The 14,602-nt window shown below is 47.3% G+C and overlaps 1 protein-coding gene across 1 annotated transcript; it reads left to right on the top strand.

The window, feature by feature from the left end:
- Positions 1 to 10: 10 nt before the first annotated feature.
- LOC119109666 (methyltransferase-like protein 24) lies at positions 11 to 1,833 on the top strand. Its single transcript, XM_037233388.1, has one exon. It carries the CDS (start codon positions 31 to 33, stop codon positions 640 to 642), a length of 612 nt encoding a protein of 203 aa, XP_037089283.1. The 5' UTR covers positions 11 to 30; the 3' UTR covers positions 643 to 1,833.
- The last annotated feature ends 12,769 nt before the right edge of the window (positions 1,834 to 14,602 follow it).

Raw genomic sequence — 14,602 nt, 5'->3', positions numbered from 1 at the left:
CTGCCGCCGGTTCCCGACAGCGACGAGGCGATGGCGGCGGCGCTCTTCCACTACCTGGAGAACCCGGAGCTGTGCTGCCGAAAGCTGACGATGTTCGGTGGCGCCATAAAGAGCTCGCAGTATGTGGACGGCGATAAGTTCGTCTGCCTGGACGAGGGACGCGCGCCGCCGCCAGGCAACTGCCTCGTCTACTCGTTGGGAATATCGAACGAGTGGAGTTTCGACCGTGCCATCACCCGCTACGGTTGTCAAGTCTACGCGTTCGACCCATCCATGACAAATTACACGCGCAACACAACAGATTTTGGCGCCCGCTTCTACCAGATCGGCCTAGGCGGCCGCACGGAGACGAGGAAGAACGGTTGGCAAATGATGACGCTGACCGGTCTCAGGGCCAAGCTGGGTCACTTGGAGCGAACCATTGACTACCTGAAGATAGACATCGAGGGAAGTGAGTGGGACTGGCTCGATAATGACATACCTGGTCTGGAGCGTGTCAGCCAGATGGGCATGGAGGTGCACATGAGGATGGACATGAAGGGTCTCAGGCAACACTATGACGCATTCTGGCGTATACAGCAGGTTGGATTCAGGTTGATCCACTCAAACCCTAATAGGGTGTCGGCAGACATGCTAGCGTGAAAGGAGTGAGCGGTAAGGTTGCCTCTTTGTACGAACTGGTCTGGATGAGAGAAGGGTAGACCAAAGCACTGCCTGGCATTGTCATTGCCTACACTTTTCTCTTTTGACGTGAGCCTTGGCTGGCCCAAATTTAATGGACGTGCACGGCTGGTGGATTGCTTAGCTAAAGGAAGCGTCACACCTTTTTCATACTTCTCAGCCATTGTTACGTCAGATGCGTGCGAAAATTACATCAGATGCATGAATATCTCAGCATTTCGATTTGAAGTAGCCCACCCTGGGGAAAATTTTTATTTGATTTCCCGTTTACCACTATGAAAATGATATTTCATTTGCGTGGCTTTTTCCAACGTGCTTGTTCTGTAATGTTTGCAACACACTAATGTAGGAAAATATTTGTGTACTAGGCGCTATAAAGGCTTGGGGGGTTATGTTTAGATATTAAGATATGTAATTATGGAGCTCTTATCCCGCGAATTCAACGAAACGCTATGCCATGGTTTTCAGTTTCTCTCCTATGGCATTAACTATAGTGGTTCTTTTCTATGCGCACTGCGGCTTTGGGAATGGGAGTTTCACATGACCCATGGTGACTGATTCAAACTTCATCCAATGCGCTTTTCTTTAAGAGGCCCAGACCGCCCGATGGGCCAATCACAAACGTTTTATTCGCACCAATAGAGGTGCGCACGACGGTTGTCAGGGCGGAGGTGGCGCGACTACGGGGAAGAAACGTGGTGCTATTAGAAAGCGCTGGCACCGTGATTTCGTCCGAAAAATAATCGAACTTGGTATCTTTATTCTGTGTTGATGCTGACGTAGCACTACCTAATGCTATTATTAGACGTGGCTAATCCTGAAGCCTCCCTGGAGCAACATTATTCTCGTTTTGTTTCACAGTTACCAGAGTTAATCAAAGGCTGTGGATGCCTTCGTAGCTAATTGCAATGCATTACTGTTTGCCTTGATGGCAGTTCAAGTGTTTTTTATTAAGTTGGTAAGTAAACTGAATGCTAGTAGATGCAATATGTGTTGTTACATTGTTATCTTTGTGTTGTGCCGTGGCGATTTGATTTGATCCCTTTGCGGTTTAGCAGATGATTGTTATTAAGTGAAGTAAATGGTTTTGATGTGCTGCCGATTACTGTCTTGCTGTGTTTCAATAAACAGATTGTGAGTTTGGACCTGAAACAGCCAACAACTTACATGAAGGAAAGACACCGCCTGATATACACGAGTCCTTCCACGCTGCTTGCGCCGTAAACAAGCTGGGGGAAATCCTGCCTTGATACCCATTTGTTGTGAATTGTCATTGATGAGCATGCACTATCGTTCATGCTCACATTGGAAAATTATCTCCATAACATTTTAAAGAGGTACGTCCGTCTGCCGATCTATTTGTCATCTTCTGCCTTTTGAGCCGTGTGCGGATCAAACAGTGGATCGTTTAAAAGTGCAGATTTGGCAGGGTGCACGAGCACTCAAGACAGCGCCACGTGACGGGTTTCGCACCGGTGCTGTCAATGTGCGGACGCGTGGATCGTGCGGCAGTAAGATTTGTTAGCTCATTAGCTTGGCATGGGCGGCCTGAGTCATCGACTGGCCTCGGATCCGGTGAGTGGCTGTTCAAAACCGCGGCTACATTCCGGCGACCGCCGGCCGGAGCGACGCCAACTCGACGCGCTCTGGTAGGGAACTGGGGGGGGGGGGGGGGGAGTTGCGTGCCGTCACGCAGGGGACGGCGCACGTGCCACGTGTCACTTACACAGCAGCAGTCTGCACAGGTTTTCTCGGCTTTGACCGTTTTCATGTTTTAAGACACACCCCGGCAGTCAGAGCCGGTGCAGGCGTCAGTCCAGCCTCGAAGCGGTGACCGATGTACCGCCTTCAATCCGCGCAGTCGCAGTCCGCACGAGTTCGTGCGACGCGCGGCTGTGTCTGTCGTATAAGCCGGAAATAGCGGCATTTTGAAGAACGGTGTCGAATGCGACGCGCTGTCGTCGCAGCAATCGCCTGGATCGTATTGAGCTTTGTATCACCGCATGCGTGGATCCATTGGCCGTATTAAGTACCCATTTGTTTATCATTTCGTGCACTATTTCGTTCAAATGTAAAGTCTATCCAAGGCTTGACAATTCCGCTTCCTCGCGAGATCGAAATGTCGCCGATCGATCGCGCAGTCCCCGCTGTCGAGTTACTTAAGAAAAACGACGGATAACGTAGTTCCTAGATCGCTGACGACCATCGATTTTTATTCAGCTTCAGTTCATGCATTCGTTGCGGACGGAACATGATATCCCTTTGAAAGGTATTTCAGAGATCATACAAGGTGGCGATGTTAAGAGAATGCGGCATTTCAAGACAAGGTCATGCTGGCAGTTGCACAAATAAAAAGACAAGGTATCTGCATAGAGGGAAAAACGACTTCCAACAGTTAGCGCCAGAAGATTTATTGGGTCAGCTGTTATCTTGGAAAGCATGGTGCCTCGGGAAAACGGCACGCAAAGTATATTCTGCCTTCATTTTACAATATGTGCGGAGTATGCAAGGTCATAAAAGGTGCGGCAGCACTCGTAGATGGGGGCTGACATAGCAGAGTCAGAACATGTTATGGAAGCGTCTGGAATGCACCACAAGGCCCCAAACGCAGCAGGAATTTGAAGAGCAGCAACTGGAAGCCGAATATTTGACTTCAACATGGAAAGCAGGCGTATGAGGAATGTCGGTCACAGCTCTGCGCCTGGGCTGACATGTCACGGCGGTTGTGTGCCGCTGAGATTGGGGTCTAACTAGCTGGGCGGCAAGATTATGGGATACCACACCTAGGCACGTCATACTATTTTTGAAAGCTTATTCCAAGCTTTCCGTTCTTGTGACGAAATTAAACGTGTAATTCCGCCATGTGCGTAGCGGAATTTGGCATTGCACCAGTTTGGCCGCAGGAATGCGTCGGTAACTTTCAAGTTTTCTACGCTTGTGGGTGATTGATCCTGATTTAAGCTAAGGATGTCCATATCGATTTATGGTGTAAATAAACCACAATAGCATGGCTTAACCTGTCTGCAGCGCGCGGGAATGAAAAAGAAAAAGGGGCGAGGCTGTCAGCGGATGCTGTCCAATTTTCGTCGAAGCCGTAACGGATCTACGCCGCTGTGCCACTCCGAAAAATTGGCTTGAGGGTCGGGTAGCAATCATTTATCTGTGTCCCAAAGGCCTTGTTTCTCATCGGCTTGGCTGCATGATGATATGGTCAGGCGGCTGTGTGCACTATGCGAATGTTTGTCTCAGGTTTGAATTGGCGCCATATCCGTGTATCGATGCTGTCACTTTTCAAACTATCAGCATGATCTGCCCAGTCAGTGTGTTCACTTGCCTCAGTCACAATGTTGCGAGCGGAGCGAGACGGGTGACCAGTGTCGCACATCTGGTAACAGGCGGCTTCGGCTCGGCCGATTACATGCGACATGCTACGATTTATTATGCTAGGGGCGTTTGATCCAAGTTTTATTTGAAATTATCTCAAACCACTGATGTTGAGTTTTGAAATTTAAAATGACCTGACAATGAAGCTATGCGATTTGCCAACAAAAGCATTTAAGGATTATTATATTTTATTATCTAAAAATATAATTATTCCAAAAGTAGTAAAAAATATAAGAGAAAAAACTGTTGGGTTTGCCATGATATCTCTTCACATTCGTTTGTTGTTAAATTCTAAAGAAAGAGCTAATATGCAAAGGCGAGATGGCTGATAAACTGGCTGAATTGGAACAGCCAAAAGACATAAGTACACCTAAAAAAACATCGATAATCGCCCAGTCAAGCGGGCGGGCCTCGCTTGTCTAGATGCTATTTGCTGGGGGTCTATTCCGTTTTGCGTTGCGTCGTGCACGGGTCGACCGGTGGGTCGCAGGGTGACGAAGTCCGGACACGACGCGCGGACACGCGAGGCGTTTGTACACAGCTGGAACAAGAGCCGCTGCGTTCCGGAGGGTCGGGCGTGGCACGTGGTGGAAGGGCGGTTTTAGACCCACTGGTTTTGCGAAGGCGGCCCGAAAATGTCACCGACGGCAAAGCCGAGGAGCAGCCGTTCGAAATCGCGGCCACATTTGAGCAAGTAGCGGTCGAAGTGACAATGAATTGACCCGCCTTGATAGATTATTGAACGGTTAATCGTGTGGTGTCAGATTTTTGCAACACGTGCTATATGGCACGTGCACAAAAGCGGCCGAGATAAATTTGATCGGTTTTTACCAGAGTTGGATAGCCGGACCGAGAATAGACGCGGATCCAATTTCACAGTATCGGCCGACGAACCGTCCTCAATATATGCGACCAACACGAGTTTTTGCAAGACACGGCTGCGCCCATGCTCGTAGGGCAAGCCAGGAATGTTGGCACTCCGAAAAAGTCTTTGAATGCAACTTGCTGCCGTCGGAATTCTCGCCAGGATCGTGGCTAAATTCACATCACAACATGCACTGATTCATCGACTGCATTTCCCAGCCATTCATTCGTCATTCTGCGCCCTGTCCCGTCCATACACCAGCTTTTCCTGGAGGGCTGCTACCTCACATTTTTGCGTCGCGAAAAATTGCACCGATCGATCGTACAATAGCCGCTAGCAAGAAATTTAAGTAAAGCAATGAAACGCCAACAAGCCGCATGTTGTCGGTGTTCGGTAGCCGTCATTCGTTCATTCACTCGTTTGTTGTCGCAATAAAGGTGAGCCATCGCGACACTCAAAGGCATCGCTCAGGGAAAGACATCAGGCAAAGACAGGGATACACATCGTGTACAAAAAATGGAACGGGTGTGACAAGGGACCGAAGAAATGCAGACATTTTTCATCGAAACTCACTTCTACGACAGGGCAGACCTTCCATTGGCTTCGCGAGGCGTGTTTTAGTATCACTAAAGACGATACAGTACAGAAATGTAGAAATGATACTACAGAAACAATGCAGCAGCACTGACAAGTGGCAGAAGCGAAATTAGGGAGATCTGGCATTTGCAGTGGTAGCAAGTGCCCTCTTGAGCTTTTAGAGTGTCTTACAGTGCTCCAACGGTAGTGGAAATCTAGAAAGCAAGTTACGAAAGCTGGATAACCGCTGATGTAAGCAGGTTTTGTGCTCTGTACAGAAAACTATCTCGGACGCTTTTTCCGAATCATTTATTTCTACTGCTTTGTTATTCATCATCAGCTTCGACGTATGACGAGATGGCGTGAAATCGGCCAGCGCTATAGCAGAGCTTAGCTCAGGTTCGAATCGATGCTGTCCCCATAGGCCTAGGACTGTCTTTTTTTTCAAACAGATGAAATCTAATTCTTCAGGTATTTGAACCAGCCACTTTCCAGCTTGCAAACGCATATAAAGAGGGCGAGGGAGGATCGGAATGTCACTCAGTGGTTTCCATCAAGGCTAAAAGCGATTCAACTCATGATGCCTCACGAAAAGCTGGCTTATTAATGAAGTCTGTTTCCCATGATCCACTTACGTCTCTGGCGGTCAGCCCATCACACCCAGCTCCCGTCGGGCATCCTGGCAGAGGTAGGATCGGCCAGAGATTCTCATGAGTGACGGTTAGGTAAGGATAGGCTAGGTTAGAAATGGATCCCGAAATAGGTCCAGAACAATTCGTCCATAGAAGTTCCATCGCTTAACGAAACAAGATCGCATGCACTTGCATCTTTCTATCTTCTCATACGTAGAAATTTCAGTATACATGCATAGAAATTTCATACAATGACAATTTCGTGCATGAAAAAATTCATGCAAGCATACAGTGCTTAAGCACTAAAGGTCTCCATTAGACATATGTGTACACTAACAGTCCAAACGGCACAGCAAATCAGACTAGAGCAATCGGACCGCTGATTCGTAGACAGGGATTCGCCGATTGTGTACGTGAATAAACGGAGACAGACCCAGAGACGGAGACAAACCTAGAGACGGAGACAAACCCAGAGATGGTGGCAACCCAGAGATGGAGACGAACTCAGAGATGGAGACGAACCCAGAGATGGAGACAAACTCAAGGATGGGGACAAACCAGAGACGGAGGCCAACTAAAAAGTGGACTGCTTTTAGCTTTTTGGGAGCTCTACAGCCTGCCGCACACATCCCATTAGTTCCGTTACGAAATACAATGCATGACCCTTGCTCTTTTTCAACAGAGGCCAGTCAAATTATTGACAGCAGAGCACCATTGTCACAACCACAGACCACGCCACTGGCGAGAAACAAATGTGCACTCTTTGCAAAGACCATTGGGCAAACATCCTGAAGCTCTGTCTCGGACCTGGAGAGAGTCGTGGAAACACACCACGACGAAACAGGGGTATTTCTAACAGAAATAAAAATTTGATAATAGAAATTGGATTCAAAAGGAATATGGAGATGATAAGACCCAATCAGAATTCAGAGAGCATTTTAAACATTTCTCAAAAGCATTGTCGCTATTAGGACAGTGTCTGACAAGCTGCTTAAGTGATGAAAAATTCCCAAATAAGTGCTCTTTCTGATGGTGGCCCCAGTTGTCAATACAAAGGCAGTACACATATTTGCAAGAGACAGCTCCCAATCAATTGCATTAGCCGGTGTAGTTAATTAAGTATTAGAGATCATATCACATAAATAAGTGACCTATCATTTGGTCATTTCACTGAACAAGTTGACGTCCAACAAAAGCACGACCCAGACTAAGACATATATATGTATATATACATATATATATATATATATATATATATATTCAGAAAGCTTCCAGACTCGTGCAGAGTATTAAATGTTAACGTATTTGGTTGTTTCTTGGATGCGGGCAAAGCTTTTGGCAGCGTGAATTATAACTTTTTCAGAAGTTGGTCAGGAGGAGTTGGTGGGCACATCATCTCTGGTAGGTATATTGGTATATTGGTATTCACATCGGAGTATGTCTTTTAAATGTGGTTCGGTACGCTCAGATCCTTTTTCTGTCCGTAATGAAGTCTGGTAAGTAGGAATATTGTCGCCATACCTATTCAAAGTGCATACGGACGATCTGCGCGCATCATTAAGCTCGTGTAGGGTGGGCTGTTCTGATGCAGACACTGATTGAATCACATCCAGCACTCAAACGATATCACACATATAACACCGTCTGCACGTAAGCTGATAAATAGTGTGCAAATGTGAGGATTTTGTCCATGCGAACTGATAAATCCTCAAAATCCCCCATTTTAACCTAAGCGGGATTCTAATTAACCTTCGCCCTGATTTGCCATTGTTCATAAGACGGACTGACAAGGGGTTGATGCGGCTCCCCTAGCGTTTTCAAACTAATGGAAAAAACTTGGTTAAAAAATTAGCGAATGGGTCTTAATGACATTTCGCGGTTAGTGTGCCTGTTTTTGTAGGTCACTAACTGGCCCATTATGACAGATCAAAGATCACATTTTCCAGATCGTCACGCCTTTTTTGGCTCCCGCCATCATGCATTCAAGGCTTGGGTTTGTGACGATACGAAACTTGAACAAGTGTGTTCCTTATTCACTTCTACGTACAATGGTGTATATTTTATACATTTTAAGCATACGTTCGCCGTATTCAGCTGTTCATGTGACAATTTCGGCCCGTTGCGAGCGTTCGGCGGCATCGTCGGTTGACATCCGCCGCCCGCGGCAGCCGCGGGTCGCCGTGCGGTGTTCGTCAAAAACCACCGCCGCTACGAAACCAGCAAAAATTAGGGGCACGTGTTTGGTTTCAATATACTTCCAATTAATGCCTCATGTGTTACGGAAAGTTTGGGCGCGATTGAGCAAAATGCTTGAGTGCCATCCTCAGCAAATCTCAGGGTGTTGCATCCCCCATCACGGCGAGGGTTAAGGAGGCTACCAAGCAGTGTCCTAGAATTGCCGACTTTGGGTGTAAAGCAACACCCTATGACGAGGAATTTTTCGCTCCTTTTCCAAATATGTTATGTGAATTTTTCACTCCTTCCTGACATTGTCTAATCGCACATGCCGAACCCATATTTCCCTTTCTGAGGTTTTCAGATGTTATCCAAAACCGAGCTCACTTGAAACCACCAAGCATAAACAAGGCTCCACAGAACCTCGACACCTATGGCTATGTCCCGCCTAGGTACTTTCAAGCCCAAGATCCCCCCGCGACTCCAGCCGCTTGCACGCATCAAGTTTGGTTTGCTTACAAAATGCATCACAATCGACGGCAGTGTGCCAAATGCAAGGTTTTCACACATCCCCAATTTTTTTGTCTCACCACCACACCACGAAAGCAAAGCTTGGTGCAAATATCAGCAAGACCTGGTAGATAACTTTGCTCCAGGTATTTACCCCAAGAAACTTGACGCCTAAATTGCATCACTCCCGGAATGCAGCAGTGAAAAATTCAAGAATTGTTTTTTTAAAATGAAATTTACATGATTAACATCACAAATTGAGCACCTATTTTAACAGATTTTAAGTCGAACGAGCTGATAACAAAACTTTTCTAAAAAGCATCAGTCCTTTATGTATGTCTAACTACTTTTTTGTCTTGGTACCATACGAGTGTGACAACACTTTATTCTTCCTTCCTTTCCCATTGCATTTAGATGTACCATATGTTGCTTAAAATGTTGACCAATTTCTCTGCAAGATGCTCCAACTGCAAACCTGCACGCATTTTGTATATAAATTGGATTAATTCGCCAGCCGCCTCAAACATATTTGATGTGCACCCAAGCGTGAACAATTTACAGGGAATGAAGGAGACAATTTGAAGCACAGAACTTATTTTTACCGCCTTTTTTGCACTGTTAAACCCTCGGTTAGCCATTTTTTGGTTCATGGCGGTGCTCGATAATGATAAATCTAAGCCTTCCGAGTGTCTAACTCACCAAGCTACCTGACAAGGCTTTCCTTATGCTGTCATATAGAGCTTTGAGACAGACCTGACGTAGCTAATACAGAAGTGTTTGATGGCGAAATTCTGCCCTCGGGAGATGTTTATCACGCACCCTCTTACTTGTTTCGCACTTAAATCTCGTGGGTTGGTGGACGTGATTAATCTTTATGTTTGGGGGGGGGGGGGGGGTGAGTGGGATGACTCTGTCTGTCGGCAAACTGTGCAAACTGTGGTACTGACTTGTTTTGGCGGACCAGGGAGACGTATGCCCTGAAAAGTCAGTAAGTCTCCTGTGGACTAAGTGATTGCCTACCTTACCTGCTTCCAACACATTATTTGTAACCAGAGCTAGCCATTATCGGTTTCAATCCATCGAGGTCTGTCATAAGACAAACAATGCTGCCTCAGGGCATGCAGCGGGCTTATTTTGCTCCAAATTATTGTTTATTTGTCCCAAATTTATCGAAGTGGTCCGTCATAGTTGCTTTAACCAGGTGATTTCCATAGTTGTCATGGTTTGCCGACTGGCAAATGACTGTACTGTACATTAGGGTGTGTCATCGAGAGGGTGAAGCTCTTGGAATCAGCTGAGACAAAGTTTTTCTTTGGCACACGGACGAATGCTAAACTTTCAGGTCTGTCGCACCGCACCAATGTTGATATTCGTGAGGCGGGAGCAGTTTTTCTTTGATTGGCCAAAAAAGCCGTATTCGATACTAGTGCCACCTATTTTACGCACTGGGATCATCCTCCAACGAGACTCAAGGCTGCCACATTTCACACTACTGGTACTTGGCAGATCAAGTATGAAATATGTGTCATGAAGAGCACCCGCAAAACATTGCCAAACAGCCTTTGACCTGACTTTTTAGTAAAGAACATTAATTTTTGGTAAAAAACCAAAGCTGTGCAGTTTTGAGTGCTTCACCAGACCGGGATAGGTCCAACTTCGTTAATGCTAGCGCATCTTTATGATGTTGATTTGCAAGTTATGTGCTTTTTGCGTGCGAGATATGGGTTTATAAGTTATGTTTTGCTGGTACTAAAACATTTATTTCGAATAATCACTTGCATAACCATGCCGAAGACCACACGGTCACGCACAAAACATTTTGTGATAGGCCACCCGGCTCTATTGTCCCACCACCAACTTCCGACTACGGGAAAGCATTGAGCTACATCAGGTGGCTGAGCGATTCGAAGAGGAATCTCACTAATGCCATCTTCAAGACCGCGACAGTATAAATCAGGGTGCTGTGGACCAACAAAGCGATCCCTGTTCATGATCTAAAATACGTGACAAAATTGATCGAAAGGGATTGATATCATCCCAACAGACCTATCAGCAAGAGATCAAAGAAAGAAAGAGAGTGACACAGCAACGCCGCCACTGCGAAATTCAACAAGCTTCTTGATGTCGCGAAATGCCAGTGCAAGCCTCAGTGCAACTTTCCATGCCCAATTGCCTGCACAGTGTGTCGGGGGGAGATTCCCATGAAGAACCAGTGCAGGCACCGGAAGCTTGCCCTGAGGTCATATGACCGGTATACTTGTGTGGCTAGGGAGGCTCGCGAGATGAGGAGGATGGCTAGGCAACTCCAGGGGCGCCGTGGCTCAGCCGCCAGTAAGGCGGTGTCTGCTGCTGAACCTGAATCGCCCTCCCCGCCGACTGCTGAACCGACGCCGTCTGCTCAGCCAGCGCTGGCTACTAGTGCTGACCCCGAGCATGCTCCGGGACCAAGTGGTCTCAGCGCTGGCGAGTTAGCCGAGAGCACGGATTCGCACGCGGTTCCGTACATGGTAGCAGGTGGCGACGACGCCGAATGTTCGTTCCGGTTGACCACCGTCACTGTACATTATTACGTCAACGATCTGACTAACACCGCTATGGTAGTTGGCAGCTACGGTGGCTCAAACCGGGCCGCTGCTGCTATCATCAACGCGTTTGAACAAGACAACAGAGACGGACTGGCTACTTGAAATCAAATATCGTAGATCCTAAGAAGATCTGATGCGCAAGAGGCAGAACGGGAAAGGAGATGGTTCATTAAAATTTTGAAGCAATCCACGAGTCAGGTTTGACCATCTTCTACTCCGACGGACGCGAAGGTAAGAGCTACATGAGCCACACGGAGCCAGACGGATGCCGTCGAAAGACACGTGGTTGTCATCACTGAGCCAGGCAGCAGCTACGTGACTCATTTTACGTCCGAGTTCAGTCGCGCCCTGCGCTTTTTTAACGAGCTGTACTCCGTGAGCCCGCAGTGCGACGGTCACATCAATGTGCTCGGTTGCGATGACACAGCCATCAACACCGAAACGATAGGCGACGTGCTCCGGCTGTTTGAGCTGGTCACCGAGTCACCCGTACACTGGTTCATCTGCCAGCTGCACGGCAACGAGCTGAGCCTCCACCATCTGCCACCGAGCTTGGACGGCACGACCACGGGATCGAATTTTTTTGGACCCATCGGCAAGACCTGTGCCGGAGAGGTCTGGGAAAGGGACGTTGTGGCATTCAAGCCTAGGTCGGGGCACGTGCTAAACCTGCCAGTCGACCTGATTCAGCAGCTGCGCATCAACCAGCAGTTGCTGTACTTTTTGGTTTCCGGTGTTCAAAACGGCTCTGTCCGAAACGTGGCAGCCCAGCGGCGGATCGCACCATCGAACCATGTCAGGCAAATATGAAAAGCCATTATCTTCGAATTTATAGCAATGAGTGCTTACAGTTTAAGTGTCAATTGATATTTCATGTGGTCACTGTTGAGCATTGATTATCATACCTTGTGACGTAGCATGTCGCATCATTTGATGGTTGGTTCATGTTTACTAGCACATTTGTTTACATGCATTCCGTCATATTTAAGGACTCTGGATATCGGCATAACTACATACACTAAAGAGGCACAATAATTTGTGTATGATCTAATGATAAGTTCGTAGCGAATTGTTCTAATATCTTCGCTTTTGTTTTGAGATGGTTGACACTGGCCGCACGTCTGCTCCTAGTTCACATCTCTACAGAGACCTCCAGCAGCGCTCTCAAGAACCTCGTCCAGTGCGTGGTCCGCCACTATGTGTCGTTGCGGTTCGCCATCCGGCAAAACAGCGGCTGCGGCTTCGGCTTACGCAACTTGTTCCGGAGCATAGCGCCGCTCCGCGACCTGCCGCAGCACACAGAGGCCACGGTGCATCCAGTCCTCTAGCGTAACGGGTACTGGGTCCGTCCGGAACAGCTGCTGCTGGACATGGTGTGGGATGAGAACCGCATGATCCGCGAACAGGCGGTTCCGATCGTCGCGCCGCACGTGAGCAGCAAACCGAGCGTTTCCTTCAGCCCAGGGTCTTCGCCATCTCAGCGGTAAACTTCGGGGCCGTGAGGTACACCGAACTGATTCCCTGGCACGGACCAGTCACACAGCCTCCACTGCGAGACTTCACCGACTGCGAGCTGAGGAACAAAGTGCAGGCACCTCTGGCTATCTTACCCTATCTGGTTCACACTAGGAGCGCGACGCAGTGCCGCACTGCCGAGGACGTCTTCGGCTGGTGCTGGACCTTCGGCAAGATGTGGAGCCCAGCTGCGAAGGCATTTCTGCTACCGTGCGATCTCTGCCAACACGCGTTTTGGGTTTCCAGTCTGTGAGCAATTGCTGTTTGGGTCGGTGCATCGAATACACAGGCTCGACGACGAGTAAGATGTGCATGGGGTCGCCCAACTTCCCCTCCCTCCCTATACGTCCGTGGTACAGGCTGCAGAACTTGCTGTATGTATTAAGTTGCACGCCAGACAATATATTCTGAGTTATATGTTATACATAGTTTTGTTTGCATCACGTGAGTTGTCTTAAAGGATTGAAAGTCTAACGCAATGCTAACCAGCATACTCGTACAACGAGTTCATGCTGAACAGCACATAAAGTTTCCACCAAATGACGATCAATCGGGCAATGTCTGATCCGCATATTAGACCTTAGACCGGGACGTTCTCGTGTGACAGCATAACGAGCGCTCGGTGGCATCGTTTCTATACGCGAAAGTATTTTGTGTCGCTTGCCGCCCACGGCTTGGTGTTACCTGCGGCGACAGGCGACGCCCAGCATGGGGTGACTGCAACGCCGGGCGTCGATTTACGGCGATATTTCGATCGACTCGCGCCTCACAAATTTAAGTTTTTGGGAAGAACTTTTGCTATGCCGTGTACTTTCGGACTTCTGCTCCAAAGAATTTCCTTGCCTTACATGGCTTTGTTACTGATGACACACCCTACTGTATATATGCACTGTATTTTTAGCGTTGGGATACCCTAAGATGCATAGCAATTATAGTTTGAGGTAAATATCAGCGCTAAGCAAATAATCAGACCATCCCATTTAAAATGTGAAGCCAACATCTCAAACTATGTCATTAAATATGAATTAACAAGCCTAAATAGATGCCTTTGCTGCAGCTGAAAAATGAAGCAGCAAAACTGGCATGGTCATCTAAAAGTTATGTTACTTTTGGAGAAGAGCAATTGTTTTGTGGAGCATAGCCATTGTTGCCCTTGACAGAGCTTAACCATGGCAATCAGAATAGGTTATTCAAAGTGATGTAAAGTGTTTTCGTTTCTGTGTTTACGACTTCGTCTGATGTCAACAAGCATGCGCAAATGAACTGAAAAAATGCAAGTTGAAACCAGCAAAAAATTAGCTTTATCATGTTTTTATCATAAGTGCTGCTGTCAACAGATAGGTGAGTTGAGGTGATGTTCAACATATGGGCTACTCTTAGTTAGATCAAGTTGGTTAAGTGCATGGCAAGTGACAGTAGGAATTATGCAGGAATCAGTAGCTCACAACTGCTGCTGTGCTACCAACAGGTTAGACAGGATGAGATAAAGTAAGGCCTCTTTAGGTTAGGCATAGGCTACTTTCATTGAAATAAGCAGTGGCATTTTGTTAGAAACAGTGACAAAATGTTTGTTTTTCCTGACCCCAACTTAACATCAGCCAGAGGTATGTGTATTGTGTTTGACTTGGTGATGGGCTGATGTGTAGGAGTCCAAAGTTGTGGTTGTTTTTTTAGTACTG

Source organism: Pollicipes pollicipes, unplaced genomic scaffold, assembly GCF_011947565.3.
Source record: "Pollicipes pollicipes isolate AB1234 unplaced genomic scaffold, Ppol_2.1 Scaffold_2555;HRSCAF=2994_pilon_pilon_pilon, whole genome shotgun sequence".
Classification (NCBI taxonomy): Eukaryota; Metazoa; Arthropoda; class Thecostraca; order Pollicipedomorpha; family Pollicipedidae; genus Pollicipes; species Pollicipes pollicipes.
The sequence above is the reverse complement of the archived record's forward strand: the minus strand, read 5'-3'. Positions and strand labels throughout refer to the sequence as shown.